This window comes from Zophobas morio, unplaced genomic scaffold (genome assembly GCF_036711695.1).
Source record: "Zophobas morio isolate AGI-343-1 ecotype UQ-CSIRO unplaced genomic scaffold, CSIRO_AGI_Zmor_V1 ptg000004l, whole genome shotgun sequence".
NCBI lineage: Eukaryota > Metazoa > Arthropoda > Insecta > Coleoptera > Tenebrionidae > Zophobas > Zophobas morio.
In genome coordinates this window covers 7,678,949-7,706,190 of record NW_026972109.1, presented here as the reverse complement: position 1 = coordinate 7,706,190, position 27,242 = coordinate 7,678,949, and the positions used below count along the sequence as shown (strand labels likewise).

Here is a 27,242-nt window from a genome sequence, read left to right as displayed (position 1 = left end):
CAATTTTAATTTTCTCGATTTGCGATTTTTCAATTTTTTTTGTTTCTTCAGTTTTTAGATTTTGCAACCTTTCGATTTAATGTTTCTCTAGTTTTCAGTTTTTAAATTTTCAATTTTTCGATTCTCCAATTTTTCGCTTCTTCAATTTTTCATTTCTTCAAATCTTCGATATACAATTTTTGGTTTCAGTTTTACATTTTCTATATTTTTACAATTTTTCGTTTCTTCGATTTTTTGATTTTCAATCTTTGTTTCGACTTTTATTTTCTTTATTTTTTTAATTATTCGATTTTACAATGTTCCAATTTCATAATTTTTTTTCAATTGTAATTTTCTCGATTTGCAATTTTTCGATTTAAATTATTTCCGAGTTTTTAATTTTTCGATTCTTCAATTTTTCGTTTCTTCAATTTTTTATTTCTTCAAATTTTCCATTTACAATTTTTGGTTTTAGTTTTCCATTTTCTTTATTTTTACAATTTCTCGTCTTTTCAATTTTTTGATACGCAATTTTTTGATTCTTCAATTTTTCGCTTCTTCAATTTTTGGTTTTAGTTTTCCATTTTCTTTACTTTTACAATTTCTCGTCTTTTCAATTTTTTGATACGCAATTTTTCGATTCTTCAATTTTTCGCTTCTTCAATTTTTCATTTCTTCAAATTTTCGACTTGCATTTTTTTCCAGTTTTAACTTTCTTGATTTGCGATTTTTCAATTCTTCATTTCATTTTGTTTCTTCAGTTTTCAGATTTTCCAATCTTTTGAATTAAAATTTCTCGACTTTTCGGTTTTAAAATTTTTAATTTTTCGTTTCTTCAATTTTTCGCTTCTTTAATTTTTCATTTCTTCAAATTTTCGATTTACAATTTTTGGTTTCAGTTTTCCATTTTCTTTATGTTTTCTTTATTTTTTCAATTATTCGATTGTTCAATATTCCAATTTCATAATTTTTTTCAATTTTAATTTTTTCAATTTTAATTATTTCGATTTTTCATTTTTTCGTTTTTTGTTTCTTCAGTTCTTAGATTTTGCAATTTTTCGATTTAAAATTTCTCGAGTTTTCGATTTTAAAATTTTCAATTTTTCGATTTTTCCATTTTTAATTTCTTTAAAGTTTCGATTCACAACTTGGGGCTTCAGTTTTCCATTTTCTTTATTTTTACAATTTTCCGTTTCTTCAATTTTTTGATTTGCAATGTTTTGTTTCAATTTATTTCCTTTATTTTTTTCTATTATTCGATTTTTCAATTTAAATTTTTTTTGTACTTTTTTCGATTTGCGATTTTTCAACGTTTTTTGTTTCTTCAGTTTTTAGATTTTGCAATCTTTCGATTTAACATTTCTCGAGTTTTCAGTTTTTAAATTTTCAACTTTTCGATTCTTCAATTTTTCATTTCTTCAAATTTTCGATTTACAATTTTTGGTTTTAGTTTTCCATTTTCTTTATTTTTACAATTTCTCGATTCTTCAATTTTTCATCTCTTCAAATTTTCGACTTACATTCTTTTCCGGTTTTAATTTTTTTGGTTTACGATTTTTCAATTCTTCAATTCATTTTGTTTCTTCAGTTTTCCGATTTTCCAATTTTTTTAATTAAAATTTCTCGACTTTTCAGTTTTAAAATTTTTAATTTTTAATTTCTTCAATTTTTCGCTTCTTTAATTTTTCATTTATTCAAATTTTCGATTTACAATTTTTGGTTTCAGTTTTCCATTTTCTTTATTTTTTCCATTATTCGATTTTTCAATGTTCCAATTTCATTATTTTTTTCAATTTTAATTTTTTCAATTTTAATTATTTCGATTTTTCATTTTTTCATTTTTTTTTGTTTCTTCAGTTCTTAGATTTTGCAATTTTTCGATTTAAAATTTCTCTAGTTTTCGATTTTTAAATTTTCAATTTTTCGATTTTTCCATTTTTAATTTCTTTAAAGTTTCGATTCACAACTTCGGGCTTCAGTTTTCCATTTTCTTTATTTTTACAATTCTCCGTTTCTTCAATTCTTTGATTTGCAATGTTTTGTTTCAATTTATTTCCTTTATTTTTTCTAATATCCGATTTTCCAATTTATTTTTTTTTTTATGTAATTTTTTTCAATTTGCGATTTCTCAGTTTTTCAACGTTTTTTGTTTCTTCAGTTTTTAGATTTTGCAATTTTTCGATTTTTCAATTTTTCGCTTCCTCAATCCTTCATTTTTTCAAATTTTCGGGTTACAATTTTTGGTTTCAGTTTTTCATTTTCTTCATTTCTGCAATTTTTTTATTTCTTTAATGTTTTGATTTCCAATTTTTTATTTTCACCATTTTTTCAATGATTCCATTTTTCAATGTTCGGATTTCATTTTTTTAAATTTTAATTTTTTCGCAAATTTATCAGTTTTTCATTTCTTTCTTCAGTTTTTAGATTTCTCGTTTCTTCAATTTTTGCTTCCTCACTTCTTCATTTCTTCAAATTTTCGATTTACAATTTTTGATTTTAGTTTCCCTATTTTAATTTTTAAAATTTTGTTTCTTCAGTTTTTTGAATAGCAATTTTTCGTTTATATTTTTTTTTTAATTTTTCAATTATTCGATTTTTCAATGTTCCCATTTCATAGTTTTTCAATTTTAATTTACTCGATTTGCATTTTTTCTATTTTTTTTTTTGGTTCAATTTTTCGATTTTAAATTTCTCGAGTTTTTGATTTTTAAAATTTCAATTTTTCGATTCTTCAGTTTTTAGCTTTCTTTTTTTATATTCTGAATTTCCAATTTTAATTTTTCCGATTTGCGATTTTTTAATTTTTAATTTTTTTTGTTTCTTCGGTTTGTAGATTTTGCATTTTTAATTTAAAATTTTTGAGTTGTCAGTTTTTAAATTTTCAGTTTTTCATTTCTTCAATTTTAGATTTTTCAGTTTCTCGATTATTCAATTTTCCATTTCTTCAATTTTTGTTTTGCAATTTTTCATTTTAAATATGTATACATATAATAATAATTATAATGTTTTAAAATTTTCGTTTTTTTTTTTCAATTTCTCGATATTTAATTTTTCAGTTTTTCGATCTTTCACTGCTACAGTTTTTCGACTTCACAATTTTGACGATTCTATAATTTTTTGATTTCACAATTTTTGGGTTTTCCAGTTTTTTGATTTGATTCGTTTTATTCTTCCAATTTTTCGTTCCTTTTTTTTTAGAATTTTTAACTTTCTCGATTTTTAATTTTTCAATGTTTCGATTTTTCCTTGTTTCATTTCTTGGATTATTCAATCTTGTTCGTTTTTTTGTTTTTAGATTTTTAATTTTTCGAATTTTCGATTTTTCAGTTTTTCAATTTTTCGACTTTACGAATCAAAAAATATAAAAATTATAAAACTGTGTATGTAATTGAAAATTCAAAAATTAAAATCCGAAAAAATATGAAATGAAAGTATTGAAAAATCTAGAAATGGATATCAACATGAAAAATTTAAAAAATTGAAAGATTTAAAACAGAAACATAAAAATAGAAAAACTGCAACCTCGAAAAAAACAATATTGTAAATTCGAAATACTGAAAATTAAAGAAATCGGAAAATCTGCTAAATTGTAAAAATGGAAACACTGCAAAATTATAAAATTCAAAAATCAAAAATTAAAAACGGAACATCGGATAATTGAGAAATTAAAAAAAAGATTGAAATTTTGAAGAACTGAATAAACGGAAAATTATAAACTCGAAAGACATATTGAAAAAATAGAGGAAGTAAAAAAACGAGAGTAATAAAATCGAGAACATGAAACTAAGACATCAGGAAAATGAAAAATAAAAATTATGAATTTGAAAAATTCAGGAAACGAAAAATTCAAAAATCAAAAAAACTAAATATAAAATCGAAATATTGAAAATTAAGACATCCCAAAAATTTTAAAATTGGAAAATCAGGGAATTGAAAACCCAAATATTAAAAATTTGAAGAACTGAAAGAGTAAAGGAAATGAAAAATGAAAAATTGTAATATAAAATCGAGAAAATGAAAATTAAAAAATTGAAAAAATGAAAAATAAAAATCATGAACTTCAAAAATTGAGAAAACGAATTTTTAATCGAAAAACTAAAAATTGAGAAACTGAAAAATTGTGATATCAAAAAATTGTTATTTATATAGTTAATATTTTGTCGTTGTTTCTATTAATTCTAATTACAGATTTTTCTAGAAATATAAGATTTAATTTTGGGAATTTTATTTTATTATGATAACACTTATAAGTTAAAATAAAAATATGTATAGTAAACTCAGTTGACTTGTACCTAGAAAAACTTTACAGTTGTGTCCTATTGTTCGTTAGTTGGGCTGCAAAGTTTTACTAGGTAGAAGTCAACTGAGTTTACTATTTGTAATATTAAAGTGAATGTAAAGAAGCGTGCTGCACGTGTTGATGGGGCTAATTGGCCAATTTTTGGTCAATAATCGGTCTAGTAGTTTCGAAAACTATCTATCTAATAAAACTCTGGACAGACGGCAGACAGACGGACAGACGGAAACCTATTTCTTCGTACTTTAAGGGTCATGAAAAGTAGAGGAAACACAACAGCAGGGAGTCGGCTGATGAACTCGTTTACAATACTTCTTCGCTTACGCTCGGGAAGTAAAAATACCACAGAAACCTAATAGCACTCCCGAATAGCGCAGTTTCTAGATGTTTTAGGAAGTCTATACATCATTTACGTGTTTTTGTTCCAGACTTCCTCCTCTGCGTTAATTACCGGTCATTGCGTGGTTGCTGATGGTGGATGCGCCGGGTGAAGACCTCCCAGCCTGTTGCTGTTGCGGCAATTTATTGCTGTATGGTAGTGCGGCTAAATGCGGGATTAGAGAGCAATTTGCGAGGGTGATTGTTTGAGTCGGAGGAGTCCTGGGTGGACTAGAGCACACATTACGAGATTAACAGTGAGCATAGTCCCGAAACCGTCACTATCGATCCCCACAGTATCCTTATCGCATTCGCACATGAACTACTTGATTACTGCGTTCGATCCGAGTGTAGACAGTAATGTACGTCCCGATAGCTCGACTTATTTTATTTCTTTTTCATTCTTTCGCGATCTAGAGACATCGATAGTCGCGGGTTATGTTGTACCGTTCCGAATACACAATTGTGATTTTTGTTGGCTGTTAAGCTAGATGTGCTTTGATTTCTTATTCCTCTTTGAGCGTTTCTCGCCTGAAATGTATTCTCGTGCATGACGTATGGCGGTATCGGCGTCGATTGAGGGAATAATAGACAGGCGAGTAGACACCCGGTCAAATAAAAGCAGACATGAAGGCTTTTAACGTTTTTACAGGGGAAATCCGTCTGATATTCATACGCCCTAGGGTACAATGGGCTCAGGTTTTCTGGATTTTACTGATATGGGTGCTGGATGAAAGACGCATTATTTACGGAAGTTATAAACTTGGGTCGTTTGCGCTATCAAGGGTCATAATAAAGTCAAGTTTATGATGTAGATTTTGATTGTTTAACATTTTTCTCATTTTTTTTTCGACATTCTTAATTTTTTACTTAGCGAGCGTTTTCTCGACGTGTCATAACTCCTAGAGTGGAAAAAGTAGGTCTTCCGTTTCCGTCTAAATCGATCTCTTTGGATATTTTTGTGAAATTTAATTCCTGAATAAACATATAGACTTTACAAATACTGCATAAAAGAAATAAGGAGAAGGCGGCGACAGAGTATGAAAGAAAACCTTAATTAACTTAGGATGTTAGCTTTAGAAAGTCATCTAATTAATGAAGAGTTTAGACCAGGAAATTATAAAAAGATTTCTTTACCAACAAAAGAAAAAGAAAACGCAACGGAAACAAGATGAACAGAACCACAGGAAGAATCATGCCAACGCAGAAAACGCATCCAAAGACACTGAATTCCACTTACAAATAATCAAGAACAATCGCGACCTTTATTAACAGCCAAGGTTTATGTACAAGGCAGGTTTTCATTGTTAAAAAAATGATTGCTTACATTGAAACAATGTCAGGTACATATAAAAGACGTAATTATCGTTTGAGAGAGTTAATTAACTAGATTTGTTACAAAAAAGCTTCAGATTTGTAGTAATCAATATTTGTAAACGAACTTACTCTATCATTCAAAGAAATTAATGTCATTTTCATACTTTAGGTTACGGGTAGGCGGGTAGGTACACAAATAGTATTTCTAATGATCTACGTTATTTTACTAAATATGGGAGTGCGTAATACAGCTACGAGACATTAATTTCGTGCGTGTCCTAGGTGAACATGTCATTCATGTTGTGCCCGATAATCATCTAATATTGACTACAGGAAATTGAAACATTAGAAGTGATATCCTCTGACAGTTCCATCCTGATTAAAAACAAATGACTGTCTCACTGTACTAGTGCTACAGGCTTTCACTTTCAAGGGATAATTATTTTTCAAAATAACGACAAACAATCTTCATAAACGATTAAAAAGAGAAATAAAGCGCCATTTAATTATTGCCGTTTCATGTCGTTAATATAATATAGAAACGACACTTGTCGTAAACTAAAACCTTGAAGCACTCCATCCGATCACTATTCACTACCTATTTTTACATACAGTCATACTTGATAAACAATAGATTCCAAAATAATCATCACGGAAAGCAAGAAACCTCAGATAGTGCTTACGTTATTCCACTATGTATAATTTATCAATGACTTCATGCCAACGGAAACGGTAAAAAATTTACCGGTGATAAAAGCGGAAACCCTCATCATCGAAATTTTCGTGATTGTACATATCGCCTATAAAATAGCACGTGGTGAGGGAAGTCGACGACACTATAGCGGAACGGGGGCCGCAATGAGGCAGAAGACAAATGAATACGTCATTGGATCGATGCGTCATCTATTGTGCGGAATCCCCCGCGGCATATTCGTCCATCGTTTGTAGCGTTCGCTGTGGAGGCGGCGGCGGCGGCCAGCCAGCGTTACGCTTAGTCAGACTTGAGTGAAGAATTTCACAGAAAAGTCGCTACACTTGAGGGAAAAGGGTGGTTTGGTTAGTTGATGATAGAGCGGGGTGGGAGACAGGGAAAATCACAAGGGTACAACACGTTAAAATAATTAATCGTAAAAACCAAAAAACCGAAAATGTGTGTTCGACGCCAAATTTTGCGACTAAAATTTACTTATTGATTTTGCAAACTTATTATTAATTGAAGAATTTTGACATTTTAAATTATGTTAAATTTTTTCCAGAAATTTCTCGTTTCACATGTCCCATTTCTCATTTCGTATACCTATTGCACTGCACATTCCGTATTTCGCATTTCTCATTTATCATTTCGCACTTTTCCTTTCGTAGTTCATATTTCTCCTCGTTTCTCGTTTCTCACTGCGTATTTTGTATTTCTCATTTCTAATTCTGACTTCTCATTTCGCATTTTTCAATTTTTATTTCGAATTACCCATTTCGCATTTCTCTTTTCGAATTTCTCACGTCGCATTTCTTATTCATTAGTTCGCATAGCTCATTTCTCATTTTCTCTCATTTCTTCTCGTTTCATATTTCTCATTTCGCATTTCTCATTCCTCATTGCTCATTTTTCGTTTCTCATTAGGCATTTCTCATCTCGTTTCGTATTACTTATTTCTTCTGATGTCTCATTTCTCATTTCCTATTTTTAATGCCTAATTTCTTATTTCTTTTTATTTCTCGTTTCTCATTAAGTACGCATTTCGCATTTCGAATTTCTCATTTCGTATTTTGCATTTCAAATTCCTCATTTCGTATTTCGCATTTGCATTTGAAATTTGTCTTTTCGCACTTCTCACTTCGTATTTCTTATTTCTTCTCATTTCTCCTTTCTAATTTCGCATTTCGCAATTTTCCTCAATTTTTCATTTCGGTTTTCCCTTTCGCATCTCTCATTTTGTATTTTTCATTTCTCATTTCATATTTCTTCTTTCTCCTTTCTTCTTATTTTTCGTTTTTCATTACGCATTACGTATTTTGTGTTTCTCATTCTTCATTTCGCACGTTCCACATTTCTTATTTTGTATTTCGCATTTCTAATTTCTCATTTCGTATTTCTCATTTCACGTTTCTCAATTCTCATATTTCTCATTTCGCATTCCTGATTTCGCATTTCCCAATTCTTATAATTTCTCATTTCTCACGTTTTCAGATTTCTCTTCATTTCGCATTTCTCATTTCACGTTTTTTTCCAATTCTCAGTTCTATTTATTTCTCATTTCCCCTTTTTTCTCATTTCGCATTTTTCATTTTTTTATTTCGTATTTCTTATTTCTTTCTCACTGCGAATTTAGCTTTTCTCATTTGCGTTCCAAATTTCTCAAAATGCATTTCTCATTTTTAATTTCTCGTTTCTCATTTCTCATTTCGAATTGCCCATTTCTTCTCATTTCTGGTTCCTAATTGAGCATTTCCCATTTCTTATATCGCATTTCGAACTTCTCATTTCGCATTTCTCATTTCATATTTCCAATTCAGAATCTCTCATTTCCGTTTCTCATTTCACATCTTAATTTTGAGTTCGCATTTCGCATTTCTTCTAATTTCCCATTTTTCATGTTTTCTCATTTCTCCTTATGTCGCATTTTTCATTTGACGTTTCTCCCATTTCTCAGTACTATTTACTTCTCATTTCTTCTTATTTTTCCTCATTTCTCAATTCACATTTTTCAGTTCGGATTTCTCATTTCGTATTTCTTATTTCTTCTCATATCCCACTTCGCATTGCGCATTTCGCGATTCGCATTTCTCATTTCTAATTTCCCATTTCGCATTTTTCATTTCGCATGTCGTATTTCTCATTTCGTCCCATTTCTCGTTTCTAATTGCGCATTTAGCATTTCTTATTTCACATATAGAATTTCTCATTTCGTAGTTCCCGTTTCGTGTTTTTCAATTCTCATTTCACATTTCCAATTTAGAATCTCTCATTTTACGTTTCTCATTTCACATTTCGCATTCCTCACTTCGTATTTGTTATTTCTCAGTCAACATTTCTTAATTTTAAGTTCGTATTTCTCATTTCGCATTTCCCATTTTTTCTAATTTCTCATTTCTCATGTCTTCTGATTTCTCCTCATTTCGCATTTCTCATTTCACGTTTTTCCCATTTCTCAGTTTTATTTATGTCTCATTTTCCATTTTTTCTCATTTAGCACTTTTTATTTTTTATGTCGTATTTCTTATTTCTTTCTCACTGCGGTTTTCGCTTTTCTCATTTGCATTCCAAATTTCTCAAAATGCATTTGTCATTTTTAATTTCTCATTTCTCATTTCGTATTGCCCATTTCTTCTCATTTCTGGTTCCTAATTGAGCATTTCGCATTTCGAATTTCTCATTTCGCATTTCTCATTTCATATTTCCAATTCAGAATCTCTCATTTCGTTTCTCATTTCACATCTTAATTTTGAGTTCGCATTTCCCATTTCTTCTAATTACTCATTTCTCATGTCTTGTCGTTCCTCCTTATTTCGCATTTTTCACTTGATGTTTCTTCCCATTTCTCAGTACTATTTACTTCTCATTTCTTCTCATTTTTCCTCATTTCTCAATTCGCATTTTTCAGTTCGGATTTCTCGTTTCGTATTCCTTATTTCTTCTCATATCCCATTTCGCATTGCGCATTTCGCGATTCGTATTTCTCATTTCGCATTTTTCATTGTTTATTTCCTGTTTCTTATTTCTTCCCATGTCTCGTTTTTCACTGCTAATTTTGCATTTCCCATTTCTAATTTCCCTTTTCGCATTTCTCATTTCTCATGTCGTATTTCTCATTTCTTCCCATTTCTAATTGCGCATTTCGTATTTCTTATTTCGCATTTCGAATTTCTCATTTTGCATTTCTCGTTTCGTGCTTTTCAATTCTCATTTCACATTTCCAAATTAGAATCTCTCATTTTACGTTACTCATTTCACATTTCGCATCCCTCCCTTCGTATTTGTTATTTCTCAGTCAGCATTTCTTAATTTTAAGTTCGTATTTCTCATTTCGCATTTCCCATGTTTCCTAATTTCTCATTTCTCATGTCTTCTGATTTCTCCTCATTTCGCTTTTCTCATTTCACGTTTTTCCCATTTCTCAGTTTTATTTATGTCTCATTTTCCCTTTTTTCTCATTTCGCATTTTATATTTTTTATGTCGTATTCCTTATTTCTTTCTCACTGCGGTTTTCGCTTTTCTCATTTGCATTCCAAATTTCTCAAATTGCATTTCTCATTTTTAATTTCTCATTTCTCATTTCGTATTGCCCATTTCTTCTCATTTCTGGTTCCTAATTGAGCATTTCGCATTTCGAATTTCTCATTTTGCATTTCTCATTTCATATTTCCAATTCAGAATCTCTCATTTCCGTTTCTCACATCTTAATTTTGAGTTCGCATTTCCCACTTCTTCTAATTTCTCATTTCTCATGTCTTCTCATTTCTCCTTATGTCGCATTTTTCACTTGATGTTTCTTCCCATTTCTCAGTACTATTTACTTCTCATTTCTTCTCACTTTTCCTCATTTCTCAATTCGCATTTTTCAGTTCGGATTTCTCGTTTCGTATTCCTTATTTCTTCCCATATCCCATTTCGCATTGCGCATTTCGCGATTCGCATTTCTCATTTCTCATTTCGCATTTTTCATTGTTCATTTCCTGTTTCTTATTTCTTCCCATGTCTCGTTTTTCACTGCGAATTTTGCATTTCCATTTCTAGTTTCCCATTTCCCATTTCTCATGTCGTATATCTCATTTCTTCCCATTTCTCGTTTCTAATTGCGCATTTAGCATTTCTTATTTCACATGTAGAATTTCTCATTTCGTAGTTCTCGTTTCGTGTTTGTCAATTCTCATTTCACATTTCCAATTTAGAATCTCTCATTTTACGTTTCTCATTTCACATTTTGCATTGCTCACTTCGTATTTGTTATTTCTCAGTCAGCATTTCTTAATTTTAAGTTCGTATTTTTCATTTCGCATTTCCCATTTTTTCTAATTTCTCATTTCTCATGTCTTCTGATTTCTCCTCATTCCGCATTCCTCATTTCACGTTTCTTCCCATTTCTCAGTTCTATTTACTTCTCATTTCTTCTCAATTTTTCTTATTTCTCAATTCGCATTTTTCAGTTGAGATTTCTTATTTCATATTTTCCATTTCTTATTTCCCGTTTCTTATTTCTCCCCACATCTCGTTTACCATTCCGCATTTCGCGATTCGCATTTCTCATTCCTCATTTCGCATTTTTCATTTACCGTTTTTCTCATTTCGCATTTTTGATTTTTCATTTCCTATTTCTAATTTCTTCCCATATCTCGTTTCTCATTGAGGATTTCGTTTTTCTCATTTCACATTCCAAATTTCTCAAATTTCACTTCTCATTTCGCATTTCTCATTTCTCATTTCGCATTTCTCATTACTCATTTGGCATTTCTCATTACTCATTACACATTTTGCATTCCTCACTTCGTATTTGTTATTTCTCAGTCAGCATTTCTTAATTTTAAGTTCACATTTCCCATTTCTTTTAAATTCTCATTTCTCATGTCTTCTTGTTTCTCCTAATTTCGCATTTCTCATTTCACATTTCGCCCCATTTCTCAGTTCTATTTACATCTCATTTCTTTTCGTTTTTCCTCATTTCTCATTTCGCATTTCCCATTTTTTCTAATTTCTCATTTCTCATGTCTTCTGATTTCTTTTCATTCCGCATTCCTCATTTCACGTTTCTTCCCATTTCTCAGTTCTATTTGCTTCTCATTTCTTCTCAATTTTTCTTATTTCTCAATTCACATTTTTCAGTTGGGATTTCTCATTTCGTATTTCTTATTTCTTCTCATATCCCATTTCGCATTGCGCATTTCGCGATTCGCATTTCTCATTTCTCATTTCGCATTTTTCATTGTTCATTTTCTGTTTCTTATTTCTTCCCATGTCTCGTTTGTCACTGCGAATTTTGCATTTCCCATTTCTAGTTTCCCATTTCGCATTTCTCATTTCTCATGTCGTATTTATCATTTCTTCCCATTTCTCGTTTCTAATTGCGCATTTAGCATTTCTTATTTCACATGTAGAATTTCTCATTTCGTAGTTCTCGTTTCGTGTTTGTCAATTCTCATTTCACATTTCCAATTTAGAATCTCTCATTTTACGTTTCTCATTTCACATTTTGCATTGCTCACTTCGTATTTGTTATTTCTCAGTCAGCATTTCTTAATTTTAAGTTCGTATTTCTCATTTCGCATTTCCCATTTTTTCTAATTTCTCATTTCTCATGTCTTCTGATTTCTCCTCATTCTGCATTCCTCATTTCACGTTTCTTCCCATTTCTCAGTTCTATTTACTTCTCATTTCTTCTCAATTTTTCTTATTTCTCAATTCGCATTTTTCAGTTGGGATTTCTTATTTCATATTTTCCATTTCTTATTTCCCGTTTCTTATTTCTCCCCACATCTCGTTTACCATTCCGCATTTCGCGATTCGCATTTCTCATTCCTCATTACCGTTTTTCTAATTTCGCATTTTTGATTTTTCATTTCCTATTTCTAATTTCTTCCCATATCTCGTTTCTCATTGAGGATTTCGTTTTTCTCATTTCACATTCCAAATTTCTCAAATTTCACTTCTCATTTCGCATTTCTCATTTCTCATTTCGCATTTCTCATTACTCATTTGGCATTTCTCATTACTCATTACACATTTCGCATTCCTCACTTCGTATTTGTTATTTCTCAGTCAGCATTTCTTAATTTTAAGTTCGCATTTCCCATTTCTTTTAAATTCTCATTTCTCATTTCTCATGTCTTCTTGTTTCTCCTAATTTCGCATTTCTCATTTCACATTTCTCCCCATTTCTCAGTTCTATTTACTTCTCATTTCTTTTCATTTTTCCTCATTTCTCATTTCGCATTTTTCAGTCTTAAAATTCAATAATCACAAAACTGAAATGTCGAAACATTGAGAAATTGAAAATTCGAGAAATTGGTATACAATTTGATTCTTTTTCCAAAAATTTGGATGCCTACGGTAAAAACTCAACACGGATTCATAAACCACAAATTGAGGAGTACGTTATTTTATAAAATTTAAATAACATAAACTTACTATTGTAAAACTTGGAATTGACGTCATTCTATTGTTGCCTGAGTTGATTAGAAAAATTTTGGTTTGAGTTTTACTCTCTACATGAAATTCTTGACATACATACAAAATTCGACAACAATCGGTGTCGTAATTAAAAATTGAACGACAGACATACGGAAAGGGGAGACCTATTTTTTCGTATTTTAGAGGTCATGAGACGTTGAGAAAAACATGAATTTTAGCAGATAATTATCCATATTTTGAAATTGACTTTTTTAGGCAATAGAAAATTATATTATAATTAATTTAGCTCCTCACAGACCTTGACGATTAATTTTTAAGTACATTGTTAATATTCTTTTTTAAAATAATGCTATCAACTTCGACTCTGCAAGCGCACATGTAAGTTGGTGGAGTCATCTTTTTTTTTGTAATTTTACAGTAGACTTTTTTTAAATAAGTTATTTAAAAAAAAAAATATTGAATCAGTCATGCCAATTTTTAACTCTGTTAACTCTGATTCAATGGTCATTTCTAACAAAGAAGTCTAGAACGTATTAAAATAATATGATAGGGAAACATTTTTTATCATTCCTCGCCTTCTCGTTAATCGGAGTTACTCTACCTCCCCCTACGAATTGTGACTATTAAGATAGATACAGACAAGTGTAATTTGACGATGATTGATGTGAATTTTTTGTCCATGAATTGTTAAAGTTGTTTTGTGTTTTTACGTTACTACAATTCCTTGTTTCCTGCTCCTGCATAATTTGTCGAATATTTGTTACGAAATTTAGGTGAGTAACCTCGGAATCACATACAACAGTAAGGACACTGCCCTGATGTGAAAGTTGGTTGAGGTCACGTGAAGCGTTCTGATTGCTGTTATTGCCAGGGCTACCACTTTTTACCGTAATGTACAAAAATGTACCTACTAAAATGCTGTTTTTCAAAAAGATTTATTTTTTATTTTTTTTTAAATCTCGTCTCAGGTCAGTTTTAATTAGCGTCTGATCCAACCACTTTATGTTCCATTCCTCCTCCCATGTTTGCTCAGTACACAATTTCCCGTCATAAAATAACGGCGCTCTATCATTTACCCAGAGTGGCATGTTGTTCCCCCTTTCTTCTTTCGATGTAATCTGCATGAAAAGATTGACAGATAGCTTTGAAGTGCAAACAAGCTCGCTTATATCCTTCCTAAATCTCAGATGCGTAAAACGAAAAGCACAAAACGAAATAAGGAACTGTTTTATATCTTTTAAGTGTTTTATGGATGTAGAGTGATCCCGGTTAAGTCCTGCGACGAAATAAAAATCCCTTTTGCGCGAGAGCAATAATAATTACTCCGAAACGGTAAGCGAGAAAAGAGGTGACAAAGCTTCACGCTCCCCGAAGAAGATAAATCATAATATCAGGACGATCGGTATCGATTGGTGGAGGCATTTCGAGGCATTTCCGCAATTTTCGGAGTGCTCCGGCAGGATTCGAAGTGTCAAGAGTCACAATAAACGACATAATCGAGTCTTGATATCGAGATTGAGATCGACAATGGACGGGGCAATGGCACCGGGGCGCGATGCCACGAGGGCCTTTCGCAAACAATTAATTCTCTTGTCGATCAGAAGCATAACATCAGCGAACAGAGTTTTTATAACTTATGCATCTGCATTTAAATCGTACTCCGTTAATCCGAGTATATTTTAGGTAGTTCATTACCTGAGAATTAAAACGGTTAACACTCAAAATAATAGTTTACTCCCTGGTGAATGAGGAATTTATATTTTACAAATGAGTCCCCACTTCCCAAAGTGACGTTTTACAACCTCTGGAGTATGAAAAATTAGGTACCCCATTTTCATCTGTTAGGGATTTTATTGGGCAGATAATATTCGAAATTACTGGACTGATTGTTATGAAATTTTAGATGGTACAACCCGAAGCAAAATCATCCCCACTCACAATTTAATGACGTCATCTCAAAATCTGTCAATATAAATTCTATTTAAAATTTATAGAATAACAATATACTTCTTTCTGTAACTGTGGTTTATGAATCGACCATTATTTTTATTTTTTTTTTTTTTTGTAAAAAATCTTAATAATCGAGAAAGGCCAAATAAGAAATACGAAATGAGAAATGTGCAATGGAAAACGAGAAATGAGAAATTCGAAAAAAGAAAAAATGCGAAATGAGAGAAAAGGGAAGTGAAAAATGCGAAATGAGGAATGAGAAATGCGAATTGCGAAATGCGCAATGCTAAACAAGATGTGAGAAGAAATAAGAAATACAGTCGTTTCGAAATCTGAACTGAAAAATGCGAAATGAGAAATGAGGAAAAATGAGAAGAAATGAGAAATAAATAGAACTGAGAAATGGGAAGAAATATGAAATGAGAAATGCGAAATTAGGAGAAACGAGAAGACATGAGAAATGAGAATTTAAAAGAAATGGGAAATGCGAGCTTAAAATTAAGAAATGCTTACTGAGAAATAACAAATACGAAGTGAGGAACGCGAAATGTAAAATGAGTAACGTAAATTTTGCCGATTTATCGATTTTTTTTTTATTCTAAATTTTTAGTTTCTTAGTTTTTAATTTTTGGATTTGTCGATTTGATGCCATTACGATTTCTCGATTTTTCGCCTTCTCGACATTTCAATTTGTCGATTTCTTGATCTCTTGGTGCTTTGATTTCTCGGTTCTTCGATTTTTTGACTTTTCGGCTTTTCGATTTTTCAATTTTCCGATTTTTAGAAGTTCCAATTTTTCGACATTTCAATCTCGGGATATTTCAATGTCCTGATTTTTCAATTTTTCCATTTTTTGTAACTTGGATTTTTAGATTATTTTTCGTTTTTTTTTATTTTGCAGTTTGCATTTTTTTTTTATTTTTCAATTTCCCGATTTTTCAATTTCTCAGTTTCTCGATTTTTTTTTCATTTTTCAGCTTCTCGATTTTTATTTTTCGAATTTCCAGTTTTCAGATATTTTAATTTTAAGATTTTTCAATTTTTCTATTCTTCAATTTTTCAATTTTTGGTGGTTCTAAAGTTTTCGAATTTTCAACTTTTGATTTCTCAATTTTTCGGTATTTCAGTTTTTTTATTAAATTTTTGATTTTTCAATTTTTGGAGCTTCTAAATTTTCGAATTTTCGATTTTTTGATTAATCGAAGTTTCGACTTTTCAGATTTTTTGAGTTTAAGATTTTTGGATTTTTTGATTCTTTCATTTTCCCATTTCTCGATTTCCCGACTTTTCGATGTTTCGATTTATCGATTTTTGAGTTTTTCAATTCTTCAATTTTTCAATTTTTCGATTTTGTCAGGTCTTTACTTCTTCAATTTTCCAAATGTTTAAATTTTAGATTTTTTGTTCTAATTCTTCAATTATCAATTTCTTGATTTTTCAGTTTTTGGTCATTTTAATTTTTCGATTTTTTAAATTTCGGATTATTCGATTTTTTGTTTCTTCGATTATTCAATTTTTTGAAGTTTCAATTTTTCAGTTCTTCGATTTTTCTATTTTTAAATTTTTCAGATTTTTAAATTTTAAATTTTTCATTTTTTTTGTTTCGACTCTCCGTTTTAGATTTTTCGGATTTTCTATTTTTTGATTTTTTAAAATTTTCAATTTTTCAATTTTTGGATTTTTCTTCATTTTCAATTTTTCAATTGTTCGATTTTTCGATTTTATGCCATTTCTATTTTTCGACTTCTCGATAATTCAGTTTCTCGATTTCTGGATCTTTTGCTGTTTCGATTTTCCGATTTTTCGTTTTTTTTATATGTTGTATTTTTCGATTTCTCGTTTTTTTTTATTTTTCAATTTCTCGACTTTTCAATTTTTCAGCTTCTCGATTTTTCATTTTTCGAACTTTCAGTTTTCCGATATTTCAATTTTAGGATTTTTCAATTTTTCTATTCTTCAATTTTTCAATTTTTGGTGGTTCTAAAGTTTTCGAATTTTCGGTTTCTTAATTACTCGAATTTTCAACTTTTGGTTTCTTAATTTTTCGGTATTTCAGTCTTTTTATTAAATTTTTTGATTTTTTAATTTTTGGAGTGTCTAAATTTTCGAATTTTCGATTTTTTGATTAATCGATTTTTCGACTTTTCGGATTTTTTAAGTTTTAGATTTTTCGATTTTTTGATTCTTTCATTTTCACATTTCTCGATTTCCCGACTTTTTCAATTCTTTAATTTTTCAATTTTTCGATTTTTCAGGCTTTTAGTTTTTCAATTTTCCAAATGTTTAAATTTTAAATTGTTTGTTCTAATTCCTCCTTTATCAATTTCTTGATTTTTCAGTTTTTGGTCATTTTAATTTTTCGATTTTTTAAATTTCGGATTATTCGATTTTTTGTTTCTTTGATTTTTCAATTTTTTTAAGTTTCGATTTTTCAGTTCTTCGATTTTTCTACTTTTCATTTTTTCATTTTTTTAAATTTTAAATTTTTCATTTTTTTTTGTTTCGATTTCTTGATTTTTTGATTTTTCGACTTCTCCGTTTTAGATTTTTCGGTTTTTCTATTTTTTGATTTTTTAAAATTTTTAAATTTTCGATTTTTCGACTTTTCTTAATTTAGATTTTTCAATTTATCAGTTTTTAACTTTTCAATTTTTCGATTTTATGCCATTTCGATTTCTCGATTTTTCGACTTCTCGATAATTCAACTTCTGGATTTCTGGATCTTTTGCTGTTTCGATTTTTCAATTTCTCGGTTTTTAGATTTTGTGACTTTTCGGCTTTTCAAATTTTCGATTTTCCGATTTTTCGTTTTTTTTTATATTTTGTATTTTTCGATTTCTCGTTTTTTTTTATTTTTCACTTCGCAGATTTTTTTTATTCTTCAACTTCTCGATTTTTCAATTTCTCAGTTTCTCGATTTTTTTTCGTTTTTCAGCTTCTCGATTTTTTATTTTTCGAACTTTCAGTTTTCCGATATTTCAATTTTTGGATTTTTCAATTTTTCTATTCTTCAATTTTTCAATTTTTGGTGGTTCTAAAGTTTCGAATTTTCGGTTTCTTAATTACTCGAATTTCAACTTTTGGTTTCTTAATTTTTCGGTATTTCAGTCTTTTTATTAAATTTTTTGATTTTTCAATTTTTGGAGTGTCTAAATTTTCGACTTTACAGTTTTTTTAAGTTTTAGATTTCTCGATTTTTTGATTCTTTCATTTTCCCATTTCTCGATTTCCGAACTTTTCCAATTCTTTAATTTTTAAATTTTTCGATTTTTCAGGTTTTTGGTTTTTCAGTTTTCCAAATGTTTAATTTTTATATTTTTTGTTCTAATTCCTCGATTTTTCAATTTCTTGATTTTTCAGTTTTTGGTCATTTTAACTTTTCGATTTTTTAAATTTTAGATTATTCGATTTTTTGTTTCTTCGATTTTTCAATTTTTTGAAGTTTCGATTTTTCAGTTCTTCGATTTTTCTATTTTTAAATTTTTCAGATTTATAAATTTTAAATTTTTCATTTTTTTTTGTTTCGATTTCCCTGATTTTTTGATTTTTCGACATCTCCGTTTTGGATTTTTCGGTTTTTCTATTTTTTGATTTTTTAAAATTTTCAAATTTTCGGTTTTTCTTAATTTTAAATTTTTCAATTTTTCAGTTTTTTAATTTTTCGATTTTTCGATTTTTCGATTTTTCGACTACTCGATAATTCAATTTCTCGATTTCTTGATATTTTGCTGTTTTGATTTTTCAATTTCTCCGTTTTTCGATTTTGTGACTTTTCGGCTTTTCAATTCTTCGATTTTCCGATTTTTCGTTTTTTTTATATTTCGCATTTTTCGATTTCTCGTTTTTTTTTTATTTCTTCACTTTGCAGATTTTTTTATTTTTCAATTTTGCAGTTACTCAATTTTCATTTTTTCGATACTCCAGTTTTGGGATTTTTCAATTTTTCGATTCTTCAATTTCTTGATTTTTTTCATTTTTCGACTTCTCTCGATTGTTTGACTCTTTTATTTTCCCATTTTTCGATTTCTTGACTTTTCAATGTTTCGATTTCTCGACATCTCGATTTCTCGATTTTTGAGTTTTTCAATTCTTCCATTTTACGATTTTTCAATTTTTCGATTTATCAGGTTTTTAATTTTTCAATTTTCCGAATTTTTAATTTTTTGATTTTTCAATTTTTAAATTTCTTTGTGTTGCAATTCCTGCATTTTTCAATTTTCTGATTTTCAACTTTTTGAAGTTTTAATTTTTCAATTCTGCCATTTTTCTATTTTCCAAATTTTTCTATTTTAAATTTTCCAATTTATAGGTTTTAATTTTTCGATTTCTCGATTTTTCGACTTCTCGGCATTTCAATTTCTCAATTTCTTGATCCTTTGGTGTTTTGATTTTTCGATTTCTTGGTTTTAGAAGTATGTTCCCATTTTTAATTTTTTTTTTTTCAAATTTTTGGATATTTCAATCTTGATTTTTCGATTTTTTATATTTTGGATTTTCAATTTCTCAGTTTTAAGATTTATTTATGTTTCGATTGCCCTATTTTTTAGTTTTTTTATTCATCAAGTTTCGGCTTCCTCGATTTTCCAAATTTTTGATTTCTCGATTTTTCAACATTCCAATTTCGGGAATTTTTCAATTTCTGGATTTTTCAATTTTTCGAGGGGGTGGTTTTGATTAGTGATTTACCACGCTTAGATAACATTAATAAAACATTTAGAAGATATTAGAGCATTCCGCTTTGCAATTTCAAAATTAAATTGCAACATGTTTTTGTTATTACATAAAATTTAAAACACATTTACTTATAGCTTGGTAAAGTCGTCACGTTAGTGAGGATGATTATACAGAGTTTGGTTAACGATTTACAGGATATTCATAACACACACATAAAATCTGACAGAAACGGAGGACCTATTTTTTCGTACTCTATGGGTTACGGCACGTCGAGAAAGCCTTAAGGTAGCCATTCCTTAACTTACCCTCGGGAAATTAAAAAAGTAAACAATGAAATATTAAAAGGATACCCGATAATCTCAATCTCAATCTCAAGGTATATTGTTCAATGACGATTCATTTAACAACCGTTTTAAGATTACGTCAGCAATTTTCTGAAAGGTACAAATTAATAATTTTAGTATAAGTTTAATAATCAGTTTAGTAATAAATTTAGAGGACTTTTACGAAATCTCTGACCCGTAACATAAAATTTGAAGGTCCAGTCTTACTTTTTAGGACATACTTAAGACCAGTCGCTGCGTTTGGTACATGCGATTTTCAATACATTTTCAGAATGTAATAACTCCATTATTAAGAGACATATTGTTATAAAATTCTAAATATAACCTGTTCACAACTTGCAATCTAGAATGCAAAGGCAGTAGATGGTAAAACATACTCCTGTACTTGTAGTTTATGAATCTGGCTTGAATTTCTCCCCTAGACATTAACAAACAAGCAACAAAAAAAAACATTCCACTGCCTATAAATGTAAAGCCAACTTATAATGTCACCGAACAAAAAAGCTTTTTTAATCCTAGTAGCTCTATTTCCCGTTAAAAGATTTCCCACTATCTTCTAAATCGACTATTGACGTCTATATTAGCACCAAAAGTTAAAAATACCCCACTGAGCCCTCCCACGCGAAAAGATTTAATTCAAGTAATGTACAAAGTGGTTATTTATTAGACCAGCAATAGTTCCGTACAGTGCAAGGGGAATTGGCTCTAAATTTCCGCGATGTACAGGCAGGTTTGGCTTTTAGCCCCTTCTGCCTCCATTAACTGATTAAAATAAAGCATTTCCCCGGGATTAAAACCGGGGTGTTCAGTGTGGGGTTTTCTCGAAGGATCTTATACTGTCGTCATATGTAATCGTTTTTTCATCGTCCATTGCAACTGCGAAAATCGATTAGGAGCTACGTCACGAACTAAATTTGAATGGAAATTGTCACACGCTAGCACAACGCGTACCGAGAGGCGAAAATAAATAAACGAAGAAGATGTGACAGTTGGAGGCGGCGGCGATTGGCTGTTGCCTTGACAACACGAAAAAAATATCACCACGGGAAAGGAAAAGTCGCGGAGAGTTCCGGTAGCAAAAAAGCGTTAACGAAAAGCAAAGATCAGTTGGTGGATCAGTGCTATTTTCGGTATATGGAAATGATCATTGTATACACTTTTTAATCTTTTGTTTTAAATATCGCGAGAGATTGCTTTATTTATACATCAAGGGGAACAATTTCTCACAAAACTGTGTTATTATTTCTGATTTTTTTGTAGCGTTGAAGGTCTCATGAATTAAAATCTAGAGCGTGTAGGTATGACACATTTGATACTTTTCTTGTTACCGAATCTCCTTGGTCGTGTTTTTAATTTGTTTTGTTAAAAATAAATAATTACGTGTTGCAAGTTGCCAACCTTGCGTGGTGTTGCAAAGATTAAATTCGTTACGAGTGTTAATTGTGGTCCAATATGCGAAAAGTGCAAATAAATGAACAAACACAGACAAGGAACTGGCCTTAACAAGAAATGCAAATGAATGCACGTTCCACTTTCACGTCTTACCTTGACATTGTATTCTTTTGAAATTTCTGGGTCAGACCCAACTAGAATTGTAATCTATATTGATTAAATAAAATATAAATTTCTAATCATTCAAACTGTTCCAGTGTGAAAATAGTTAACATGTAAATATTTTTAACGAAAGCGATGAGAACAGAAATTACATTCTTTGTTAAATAAAGAGGGAAGTCGAACGTACCCAGAAATAAAAGCCTCTGCGAAGTTCGAATGTGGAGAGTTATCTAGAAATTGAGACTCGTTACGTTTTATTACTTCTCTTACTTTCATATAGCCTAAAGACACAGAATCCATCCCTTTTCAACAAGTTTTGAAGTTTGATTTGGCTTGAAGTGAAGTCTATATTAGTGTTTGCGAACGTTGTGGTTATATGTTGACTTTCAACTTGGAACTTGATATCGCCCTCTCCATCCCCTACTCATACATCGCCGTTTAGTCGCCTACTAATCAAACACGAAAATAACAAACATCCAAATGACAATTTATTGACGTTTTCTCCACACTCAAAATTCCAGTATTCAATCTAAATTCTCCGTGTAATTACCCCCCCAAAAAAAAATGTTCGTATGCTGTCCCGAAAAAGAAGCCAAGAAACGCGTAAACAAACTCAACGACTTGAAGAACCTCGTCCACACAATCGAAGAAAAAATGCTAATTCCTTGTTCTTTAGCGCCCCCGTGTTGCCAGGCATGTCCACCTCCACCCTGCCCTCCCACAAGTTGCCACCCCTGCTGTCCTCCATGCTGTGTCACCAATCTCCTCCACACCACTACTACTACCCCCTGTCCAGTCGAACCACCCAAAGAACCACGAGTATCACCCGACATAATGGTTCGCTGATCTCTCTCTTATCCCAGAAAATGACCCATTGGTTGCAGGTTTGCTACAAGCACGCAGTGACAGAAAAGAAACGAGATGGTAGACCTGCCAGACGAAATCCTACTGTCCGAGCGAAGCGAGCCAAGTCGAGGGAACTCAGGAGTGGTATTTTGCACGTGGGTTGCGACTGTGAGAAACGAAACGGGCTTCAGGATGACTGTCGGAGGACTGATTGTATGGGGTCTCCTGAATGCTTGACCAAACCCGAGCCCACTTGTGGGCCCAGTGAATTTTGTGATGGTAAGCATTTGTACAAGAAATATGAAGTGAAGAAGGGTGGAGACGGCGACGCAAACGCGAATGATGATGATGTGACTGGAAAAGTTACGTTTTTTTATAACTGCTATCCTGCGATGGTTAAGTGTTAATACGATGTTTGGCTAAGAAAAAAATAAATGTTTGGAACGTGAAACTGGTTATTTTTAATAATATGTTCGTTTTTTTTAATTACAATTTATCCAGGATGTATAAAAAAAAACTGATTTCAACAAGATGGTGCTCCGACACATTATACTGTCATTTGGTACGGACATAGTTTTTACAATATGATGAATTAATGAAATAGCAAACTTTTTATTACTTTATTATCTAGTTTTTCTCAATTAACATATACAGAGAGAGCAATGAAAAATGCAATTAAAGGCGGTCATGGATTTTTGAAGATATAATATTTTATCGAATTACCGTCAATTTGAAACTTTGAGTTTAAAATGTAACACCCAAAAACAAATATTCAAAAATTTATGGCTGCCCTAGATACTGTTTTTATTGCTCTCTAGGTAACATAATAAAATTAAGGTTAACGATGACGATGTGTGATATAAGAATATCCTGTAGATGGTAAAACGCTAACCAAAATTCGTCTAATCAACCCCACCAACAACTTGATAAATCAATTTTATAAAATACTTAATGTAGTCTTGTACTGATGGTTTATGAATCCGACTTGATTTTAACTCTTTTAATTTAATCGGTAACATAAAATTTCAAGATCCAGTGTTATTTTTTTAGGACAACTTGTGAAGAAAAATAAAGTTGTAAAACCACAAATAAAAGACCATATGAAGTTGGATATTTTTGTAGTTTACTTAATAAAATTTTTTTCACCACTGTTTTCAGCTCAAGGAGATCTATAAACCGTATCGAAAACAATATCGACTTTTTGTGTCATGAATCCTAGAATATGAAACAACAGGTCTACCATTTCTGTCTGTCTGTGTGTCGTCTATCTGTGTCGATTTTTATTAGACAGATAATCTCCAAAACTACTAAACCGATTGTTGTCAAGTTTTATACTTATTTTAGGAATACTGTGAAAATCGTAAAACGCTAATCAAAATTTGTCTACTCGCCCCACCAACAATACGCTGACGTCATCTCAAAATTTTGTATGGTGAACACTATTTAAATTTCTTGAGTTTTTCCCCTTGACTTTCAAATTTTCACAAAAAATTGTCTAAATAACTCTAGAATTATTTTTGAAGATATTTTTAATGTTTTCCCCACTTTTAACATATACCAAGAGAGCAATAAAAACACAATTAAACATTTTTGACGATTTGTTTTGAGAGAATTTTCGTCAATTTGAAAGTTTGAGACAAATCTTTAAAAATCCATGGCTGCCCTTCATGATGTTATTTATTGCTCACTCGGTATAATAACAAAATTAAGGTTAAAGGCATAACAGTAACATCAATAAACATATAAATGTTACAGTTACAGAACTGAGCGAAGAATCTGAAAATACTGCAATATTTATTCGATTTTTAAAAATTTTTACTTTCCGAGCACAAGCGAAGGAAGAATTCTTGACGTTTCCTGCACCTAGAGTACGAAAAAATAGGTCTCCCGTTTCCATCTGTCTATCTGTTGTTCGTCTGTGTCGATTTTTGTTGGACAGATAATTTTCGAAACTACTGGACCGATTGTTGTCAAATTTTATATGTGATTTAAGAATACCGTCTAGATAGGAAAATCCTAACCAAAATTTGTCTAATCATCCCCACCAACAATTTGATGACGTCTCCGCATCATTTTACGTAGTAGCGGCTATCTAAATTTTATAAAATAATATGCTCTTGTACTCGTGGTTTATGAACCCGGTTTGATTTTAATAATTTTAATTTAAGTTCAGTAATAAGTTTTTCTATTTTTTTGTATACAATCTCTGAGCCGTAACACAAAATTTGAATATGAAACAACAGGCCTACTATTTCTGCCTATCTGTCTGCCTGTCGTCTATCTGTTTCAATTTTTATTAGACAGATAATCTCCGAAACTACTGAACGTCAATCAAAATTTGTCTAGTCATCCCACCACCACTACCAACGCGCTGACGTCATCTCAAAATTTTGTATTTTAGACACTATTTATATTTTATAAAACAACATATTTCTGTACTTTTGGTTTATGAATCCGTCTTGAGTTTTTCCCCTAGACATTCAAATTTTCACAAAAAAATAGTCGAAATAACCTAGATCAATTTTTGAAAATATTTTTAACGTTTTCCCCACTTTTAAAATATCCTGGGGAGAAATAAAAACGCAATTAAAGGTTTTTGAAGATTTGTTTTGATAGAATTTTCGTCTTGTCGGATTAACGTCCATTTGAAAGTTTGAGTTTTTTTTATACCGTTTTTTATTGCACTCTCGGTTTAATAACGAAATTAAGGTTAACGATGACGTAATAACAGTGATCTCATTAAACAAAAAAATTAAAAACCGATCCTGGCTGTCAGAGCAACATAATCAAAGTCACTTTGTTGTCAAATTTGGTTTCTTATTTGGATAGTTTTGGATTTTTTGTCATATTAATACTAGTTTTTGCGAACACACTGTATAATAAAGTGATTTCAGTTTAAAAGGAATCATGAGGGAAAGTAGGAAAAAATAAGTTACCTGTTTCCGTCTTTCTGTCTGTCCTCTGTCTGGGCCAATTTTTATTAGATAGATAATCTCCGAAACTACTGGATTGATTGTGGTCAAATTTTACATCTGATTTAAGAACACCGTGTAGTGGTAAAGCGCTAACTAAAATTTGTCTAATCGACCCACCAACGATTTGATCACGTATCTCATCATTTTGCGTAGTAGCGGTTATCTAAATTTTATAAAATAGTATACTCCTGTACTCACAGGTTATGAATCCGGCTTGATTTTTTCAGTTACTTTACAAAGAATTTTGTGTGTAATATTTTCAGGCGCTTCTTTTTTGGTACCGTTTAGAACAAAATGCAGGAGCTCTATCTCTTTAACGGTTATATTAGTGGACAAAATAATGAATAGCAGAATATGTGCGCTCAGATTGAGTTTTAACAATTCCTTCCACGATTTTAGCATTTTTTCCATATCCGGTGTTATCAGATTGATAAGAAAAATGTCGGTGTTAAAAGTAGTATCTTATAATATTTACACTATTATTACAAGATTATTGCTATTATCGTTATTGACATACCATGAACTTTCTAGTAATAGTGTTCCTACATTATCAAAGAATCCGGAAAATTTACTGTACGTAGGGGAATCGGGGTAAAGTAGTAACGTGGGTAGAGTGAAAAAAAATCGTGAACTATTTGTTTTAGAGGCAGTATATAAATAATGTTTGCAGCATTAGAACAAAGATTCAATGTAATTCTAGCATTCGTTTTTCAAAAAATCCAAAAATTTCGAAAATCTTTTCCGTTCTGTAGCTTGTTCGCTGCACTGATTGAAGGTACTACATTACAAGAAATGTGTATTCTGCTTAGTTACCATTTTGAAAAATAACAGAAAATTCTATAGAAAATGGTTCTATTTTTCATGAAAAACTTGAGACATGGATATTTAAAAAATGAACGATTTACTTATCTGGAAAGCTTGACCACAAAAATGAAAAAAAAAACCTGTAGCACCGTCAGTTTGCACCGGTTTCTTCTAGAGATATTTATTTTTTAGTACTAATTTTGAGAAAAGTCTCCCAAAAATTGAATAGGGTTGGGATCGGCTTAATTTTTTTCAAGTATAAGAAAAAAACGTCAATTTTATTCTCCATCTCCAAAACCAATGGATTTGTTAACACAGAAGCATTTTAAGTGTACGATTTTTTACCTGCACAGACGAAGAGAAGAATGGCGAGCAGAGGTTGAAGCATCATTTCTACTTTTTCGCAACTTTTTCGAAATCGTGGTCGCGTTCACAGCCCTACAGACCCTACATTCACAACTCCCACACTTCCTATACAACTCAACAAAAAACAAACAATAATAATCGAAAGAATCACTTAAACATTACATGTCAGTACCGGAGGTACCTGCGGCCAGGCTAGCGCTAGCAGACGCGGGAAACGGACTGCGTCGAGCTGGCGGCGGCGGCTTTCGCCGGGAACGGGGCGGGAAAAGCGGGGGCGTTCCGCTCCAAATTACGCCCACAATCCTGCTACAGTTGCAAACAGGAGCAGGAACAGCGGCGGCGGCAGGACCGCCAACTCCGGCCGATCCGGGCCTCGCAAAAATCCGAATTAACGCTTTTTCACCTATTTACCTTATCTGCTGCGGGTTGGGTGTCGCCTTGGGTTTGGTTCCTTATCTCGGACATGACTTATGCCTGCTTTTTCGATTACATATTCCGGACGCATCCGGGCCGTTCCGGTCTGCAAGCAGAATGCTGCAGCCGCGATCCATGTCTTGTTTGCAGATGCAACATTTGACAAGTGGCCGCCAGATCGATACCCATTTTTGGGTTGATGGATGTGGACGTCGTGCTGGAC

General features: G+C 31.2%; 2 protein-coding genes across 2 annotated transcripts in view; one reads left to right on the top strand and one right to left on the bottom strand.

The window, feature by feature from the left end:
- LOC135140063 (uncharacterized protein) overlaps positions 1–26,841 on the bottom strand; it is a 61,371-nt gene extending 34,530 nt beyond the window's left edge. Inside the window, exon 1 of the mRNA XM_064070466.1 lies at positions 26,585–26,841. Coding sequence (XP_063926536.1) covers positions 26,585–26,630 — 46 coding nt within the window. The 5' untranslated portion in view covers positions 26,631–26,841. The remainder of the gene's footprint in view (positions 1–26,584) is intronic.
- On the top strand, positions 21,848–22,911 carry LOC135134729 (uncharacterized). The gene is made up of 2 exons (XM_064063519.1): positions 21,848–22,451; positions 22,499–22,911. The coding sequence occupies exons 1-2, from the start codon at positions 22,179–22,181 to the stop codon at positions 22,865–22,867; spliced, it is 642 nt and encodes a 213-aa protein (XP_063919589.1). The 5' UTR covers positions 21,848–22,178; the 3' UTR covers positions 22,868–22,911.
- Positions 26,842–27,242: the final 401 nt, after the last annotated feature.

Coding starts and splice junctions, on each gene's coding strand:
- LOC135134729 (XM_064063519.1), top strand. CDS start 22,179: ATGTTCGTATGCTGTCCCGAAAAAGAAGCCAAGAAACGCGTAAACAAA. Junction 22,452..22,498: donor GAGTATCACCCGACATAATG/GTTCGCTGATCT, acceptor CATTGGTTGCAG/GTTTGCTACAAGCACGCAGT.